At 49.2% G+C, this 6,391-nt stretch overlaps 3 protein-coding genes across 3 annotated transcripts, besides 2 other annotated features; all 3 read left to right on the top strand.

The window, feature by feature from the left end:
- Nucleotides 1-608: 608 nt before the first annotated feature.
- Tco025E_06290 (uncharacterized protein) lies at nucleotides 609-1,739 on the top strand (the record flags this gene model as incomplete). The annotated part of the gene is made up of 1 exon (XM_029373170.1): nucleotides 609-1,739. One exon carries the CDS (start codon nucleotides 609-611, stop codon nucleotides 1,737-1,739), a length of 1,131 nt encoding a protein of 376 aa, XP_029226725.1.
- A 484-nt stretch (nucleotides 1,740-2,223) lies between these two features.
- Nucleotides 2,224-3,351, top strand: Tco025E_06289 (uncharacterized protein; the record flags this gene model as incomplete). Its single annotated transcript, XM_029373169.1, has 1 exon — nucleotides 2,224-3,351. The coding sequence occupies one exon, from the start codon at nucleotides 2,224-2,226 to the stop codon at nucleotides 3,349-3,351; it is 1,128 nt and encodes a 375-aa protein (XP_029226724.1).
- Nucleotides 3,352-3,577: 226 nt separating this feature from the next.
- Nucleotides 3,578-3,622: a microsatellite.
- A 255-nt stretch (nucleotides 3,623-3,877) lies between these two features.
- Tco025E_06288 (uncharacterized protein) lies at nucleotides 3,878-5,575 on the top strand (the record flags this gene model as incomplete). The annotated part of the gene is made up of 1 exon (XM_029373168.1): nucleotides 3,878-5,575. One exon carries the CDS (start codon nucleotides 3,878-3,880, stop codon nucleotides 5,573-5,575), a length of 1,698 nt encoding a protein of 565 aa, XP_029226723.1.
- A 261-nt stretch (nucleotides 5,576-5,836) lies between these two features.
- Nucleotides 5,837-5,876: a microsatellite.
- Nucleotides 5,877-6,391: the final 515 nt, after the last annotated feature.

Below are 6,391 nucleotides of genomic sequence, written 5' to 3'. Positions count from 1 at the left end.
TTAGTTGCGGCCACTTCACGGACGCATAGGTTCGCATTGGTCATTGTTCCTCTGTTGTGGTGGTATTTTTTTTGTTTATAACGGAATATACGAGGGATGAAATACAAAGCGCAGGAAGTAGCATCCCCCTGCGTCGAGCCAGCGGGGGAGGCCCTTGTCTTGTTTACTGCACTGTTTTATTTCTCTCTTCTGTTGGGGAAAGAGGATATCTCTTATATATGCATGTGCATATGTACGTGGGGGCGTGTAGTCTGTGATTGACTGGAGGTGTGAGGCAGTGAGTGCGTTGATGTGGTAGTTTTTTTTTTACGCGTACGTCCTGTTGAGTAACGCACGAAAAGAGTTGGTGGGGTGGTGATGTAAGCTTCTAAATATATTTAACGCCACGACTGTGAAATAACAAAAAGAAATAATGTATTGACTTGATGTAAGCAGCGATGGCTTTCGCATCTCAGCTACTCTTTAAGGTTGAATTTCCTTACCGTACCGACGCCGTTGCTTTCTGCTTGCCCGTGGTGTCCTTGCATTACTCTTTTTATGGATCTTCCCTAACATCCTCTTAACGATTCTTTTTGCTCCAATTTTCTGCTACGCACAAAAGCCCGTTAATGCAGTTGCGTTGTAGGACTCCCATCATCTCTTGCCACGTGAACGACGCGATCACGGTGGTGTCAGCGAGGCGTTCATGTCTTTCTGGGTGTAACGTGTTGCCATGGAGAAAAAACGCCATGCTTAGCGTGTTGCCCCACCAACGTAGTCTAGCGTCGGTCAAAGGGGTAAGATGGGCATCGGCAGAGACAGTTTCGGCGGCGGCGGTTTCTCCCTCTTCTTCGCGCATCTTACTCGACGGTGCTGGTGACTTCATCGATTTGGGCCTTGACGAAAGTGAGACGGAGCATGTGGTTTCGGCGGTGTCGTGGGAGCAGCAGCCTGCGCTCGGGGTGGTACGGGCGCCTGAGATTCCTGAGGGGCAAGAGTACTCGCGGCTCAACATCCCTCTCGCCCACCCACGTGCTGGTCGAGCAGAGCCGCGGCCTAACAGTCGCAGCATTGCAGCTGCGGATGACATGCCTTGCGTCTCTAATAAGCTCAGCAAAAATGAGGATGAAAGCCAGGATGCCATCGATCTCGCGGACATGCAGAGCAATTTCACAGAGGGGGGCGATGGGGATGCGGGAACCCTCCCGTACGATGATGAACTTTTTGCCGAAATGCTGCTTAAGATGGAAGTTGAGGGTGCTATTGATGAAGCGTGGCAAGATGCACGCAAAGCGCATATAGAGGACGTAATGGAGCTTGTGGAAGTCCTTCGTTCACTTAAGGTACGTGAAATTTGCGCCGTAGATGTCTCGGCGAAGACAGGCAATTTTGACTACATAGTTATTGGGACCTGTGAAGGACCGCGACACATTCACTTAGCCGCGTGGGCGGTTCAGGAAGCAGACTCCCTGAAACGCGTCTCTAAGATTAGGCGTAAGCAGACGGATCATACGTGGGAAGTGGTGCCTGTTGGGAGAATCATAGTAAACCTTATGCAGGAGCCTATTCGTGAGGAAATGGCGCTCGAGCGCAAATGGGCAGTGACGAAGTGCATGGATCCTCTCACCGTAGCCAATGCACCAGTGAGTGAGGGAAGACAGGTGAAAGCCCATGGACTGTGGACGCTGACGCTTAATTTGCAGGATTTGGAAGACTTTGAGGTGGATTACTGCAAAGATGTCTTGATGCGACAGTTGTAGGCAATCAGCTACTGTCCCCCTCCGCTGCTTTTTTTTGATAATACGCGAGCGAATCCGTTGGGGCTGTTGGCGTTGTGTGGGCATCTGGGTGCCTGTCTGACGCTGCACCTTTCTGCGATGAAAGATTTCTGTTCGAAGCATTTCGGCTGAACTCAATGAGGAAGACACAGGGAGCAATGCAGAGAGAAGGAAAGAATAAGCGGTATTAAAACTGAAGCATACTTGTAGGAATTATTTATTTATTTTTACTTTTTAAATCATTTGAATATAAAAACTCGGATGATTTGTTTATATATGTATATGTATACATGTATAGATGTATATCACGCAAATTTACATATATACCTGTCCCAGGACTCTCCTCTTTGCGTGTCCCTCCTTTTTATTCTCTAAGCCTCTTACCGAAGTCACGGAGAGGAGCAGTGGGTGAGTCCTTTCCCCTAGTTGCAATTCTTGTTGCAGTTGCGACTTTGCGGTGCACATGATGTCGCAGGCGTTAGATCGCAGTCCTTTGCCTAATTGCCCTCACTCAGAAGCAGTAATGGACGCCGCGAGACCGAAACGACCACCGAGTGTCACTCCCCCCCTGAGTAGTATTTCTGCGGAAACTGCTCGAAAGCACCGGAATGTTCGGCGGCTTCTTGCGAATGTTCAGCGTGAGGAGGGCAAGGTAAAATCGATGCAGGCACGCTTGAATACGCTCCTTAAGGAGAGAAGTAGACGAGAAGAGGAGCTGCAGACTGCAATTGGTTCCTTGCCCACTTCACATGCTATCGCAGACCTAAAAATGCGATTGCGGGCCGCTCGCGAGAATATACAAAACTCCGCGAAGAAAATCAATGACGCGGATGTATATTTTGCGCTTGCTGCTGCCAATGCGAAAGGGAACGGTTGTGGTGAGGCAAGGCGACGACGGGAATACATGGGACTCAAACGAGCTATACATACTCTTCAAGGCGAGGTTTCCAATTTGAAGCTTCAGTTGCATGAGATATCCAGCAATGTGAAAAGGAATGATGTAAGTAGAAACTTCTCCTACTCCAATGAGAAGGCTAAGAACGACGGCGAGTGTCTCAATGCTTCTAGTGAAATTGACAAACTGAAGAGGGAGAAGAGAATGTGGGAAGGGCGGGTACGAGAGGCGGCGGCTGCCTGGAAAATGGCAAAATCACGGGAAGCCAGAGTAACCCGTATCCTTGAATCGTTAAAAAAACGAATGGCAAATCTGCCTCCACCGTCAGTAGGTTCGACGAGGACTATTAAAGTGGTGAAAAAATTCAACCCGGTCACTGAGAATGCCGCTGCTGATTCGTTCATTCCTCCATTGGAGTCGGGAAGCCTGCTTGCCGTATCGTTGAGTCGTCGGCCCCAAGAGGCGTCTGCCTCAGAGACTTGCCCTCGCGACCAGGACAATGATTGTTTATGTTGGGCCCCGCTGAGAGGGTTTAGTGGTCAGGCAAAAAAAGTTTCCTTTCTGTCCATGGGCGATGGCAGAGGTAACACGGAGTCCAGGGAGGAAAAGTTGAAGCGCCAAGTGGAAGAGTTGGAGGTGAAGTATGCACGCATGAAACGCCGGGTTTCTAAAATGCGAGAGGGAAACGATTCTAGTTGACCCCATTGTAAAGGCTGGAGTATTTCCTCCTTCCTTTTTATTTGGGGTGGGTGAGAAGGGGTAAACCGTGTGTGTTGATTTGGTTTTGATGTCGTTTTTTTTTATTCTTGCCATGAGTTGCTTCTTTTTTTTTTCAGATGATAATTATTTTATGCTTATCAGGCTTCCACGGCCTGCTGAGTTAAAGTTGCCGCAAGGGTTACCCCTTCTTTGTACCCCCTGCCCCTGTGTGTGTGTGTGTGTTCGTCTGTATGTGTGTTTGAGTATTTGTTTTATATTCCTTAATATATATATTTGCTCGTTGTATCCCCAAGTTTTTTCTGTTCCTTGTGATTTGTGTCGCACTGTGGTCAACGCACTTTGAATTGCCTCAACTTGATATCAATGTTTGCCTCTGGGTTTGCCTAGTATTACTTCCATATTTGGATTTTGAGCACCGTGGGAGCTTGCGAGTTGTAGAAGAGAAAAAAAAGGGGGCGAGGAGGGCGTGAGCGAGCCGTGTCCTCGGACTTGCGTGGCAGTACACATGAGCGATCTTTGGCGCGTCTTTGTAGATCGCCTGGCGGCGTCAGGATATACCCTGGAGGATTTTGTTGACAATGACAGTTTGCTTCGGCTTGTCGCTGAGGAGTTTTGCGGTTTCACGTCTCAGCAAGTAGGGGAACTTCAGAAGCAGTGGCACAACATGCACCGAGAAGTAACGAGTGCGACGATGCAGCCGGGAGGTGTGTCCCGTGCAGCGGGGCGAGCTTTTCCTCAAACAGAGGGCACGCCTGCCTTTCAAGGCAGCTTCAGTATGTATCCCACAAGTACGGTGCTGTCTCGCGCCGCTAGATTCTTGTCTAATTTGAGCAAAAATGGGGGTCTACTGTCGTCCGCGACGGTGACGGAGCTCCCACTTCCACGCAGGCTAACTCAGGCTTTCCGTGGGCGGCTGGCTTCAATGCATGGCCCCACTGGGGAGGTGGCGCTCATGTGGAAACTCTGTAGTCCGAGCACGTTGGCCAGCATCAAGGAAGGCCGACCATTGGAGGCCACAGATAACCGAGACAGTCTCTGCTCCTGTGGTATTGTTCTCTACCGCGACGACGGATCTGCGGCACAATTTCAGGAAGACACACCTGTGGAATTGGTGCACCAAGGCTGGTCTCTTGTTGCCTTTGATACGGCCATAGGCAAATCGCGTCATCTTGGAGAAGAAGAAATTCGACTGGTGCAGCATTTTTCAATGAAGGAGTGTTTTAACACCCTTAATAGTGACGGCTATGATAGCATTCGGGTTACCCCTTGTAATGCTGTTGTCATATTCAACCCAGACCAGATTGTCCCGCGTTTTATTGTTACAATCCATGCCCCCGGCAACCGTCAGTCAAGTTGCCCTCTCGCAGCAGCCGCAGTGGACCATCAAGACATGACGTCGTTTAAATTGCAGAGGGGGGAAAAGCTCTGTGGTGAAGGGCAAACAAAACCCGCGGAGCTAATAGGAGGACTGAATGCTGCAAATACGCCTCGTAAACCGTCTGATGGCACTGCCTCGGATGCGACCACTTGTCGGAAACATTCGGGGAAGGAGTTCGAATTTTGGTGCCCAGAGGAAAAACGGCTGTTATGCAGTCATTGCCTCTTTTATGACGGGTACAGCAGCAGCAATTGTGTACTAGTGGCTGAGGCAGTTCGAAAGGAGGCCCCACGACTTGAGCGTTGGGTGCAAAATGCGCAGACCTTCACGAAGGAGATTGATTCTGTTGTTAATCTTTTCCGCTCCGCAGAAGAGGATATAGACCGGTGTGAAAAGGAACGAAAGGAGGAAGTGCGAGAGCAGTTTAAACACTTGCGTGAAAAGCTGAATGTATTGGAGGCAGAACTTACTGCACAGGTTGAGACGAGGGGTGAGGAACAGCGGCATTCACTGCGAAACTCCTACGCAGAAGTTCAGGCCACCGTGGAACGGGTAAATTGCCTTCTTAGTGACGCCGAAGCACACCTATTAAAGTATAGAACCGGAAGTATTGACTATAGAACCGTCGTGACTTTTTTGAAGGTGACTCAATGCGTGTTTGAAGACTGGCCTACCGTGGCTATTCCCATGTATTCTGTCCTCAATGGTTGGGACCGAAACATTTTTCAGGAATTATCGGCCGCCTTGAAGCCCTCATTTGCCACTGAAAGCGAGGGACAAGTGGAGTTGCCGGAGGCTATAGACGTCAATTACCTTAAAACGTGAGGGAGTCAATAGGAAGATGCTCGTAATTCCCTCATTATGACTCCACCTTCACATCCAATGTGCTATGCTTTTGGAATCAGTTTGCTGTTTTCGTGCCACATTCGGATAATTGCTTTTTCCGGGTGTGTGTACGTGTGCTGGTATTATGAGTTTCCAATCTTCAAGGCCCACAACAGTCAACATTCGTTAGCCCCACTCTTCCATTTTTCTTCCGCAGAGGTAAACTCGTTCCAACATCGGAGCCTCAGCCGTGGTAACTCCCCACCACCACCTCCACCTCCACCTCCACCACCACCACCACTCACGGGATTTCGCTTCAATTGTGATGACTGGCAATGTATCTGTTCCTGAAGACATACATAATGAAGTCTTCTCAACAAGATTGAGTCTTTGATTGGGAACCACGTGGGTGGTCACGCAGATTATTTCCCAATGTCCCAGATGGATTGTAGCAGAGACAGTAAAATTTAAAAAAAGGAAGGAAGGTGGAGCGTTGCACACGTTGATTATATTTTTTCATTAATATTGAGGGGATGCTGGGTGGGATAATCCTTCTTGGGCCACTCTCCCTCCTCCTGCGCCCCATAACGCTGCTCGTTGCTGGTGTCGTGTTTTGATCGCCGCACTTGTCTGGCTTCATTCATGGTATCTCGCAAAGCGGCTTATCAACGTTAAGCGGCAGTGGCCAAATCTATGGGAATCAAAATTGTGCTATTGGGGGGGGGGAGGGGGGCAACATGCATGCAAGCGGCGTGTTGGAAGGCCTCCCTTTCCATAAAGAAAAAAGAAAAATGAAGGAAGGAATAGCTGGGGAAC

This window comes from Trypanosoma conorhini (assembly GCF_003719485.1).
Source record: "Trypanosoma conorhini strain 025E chromosome Unknown Tco_14.4_contig_00416, whole genome shotgun sequence".
Taxonomy (NCBI): Eukaryota; Euglenozoa; class Kinetoplastea; order Trypanosomatida; family Trypanosomatidae; genus Trypanosoma; species Trypanosoma conorhini.
The sequence above is the reverse complement of the archived record's forward strand: the minus strand, read 5'-3'. Positions and strand labels throughout refer to the sequence as shown.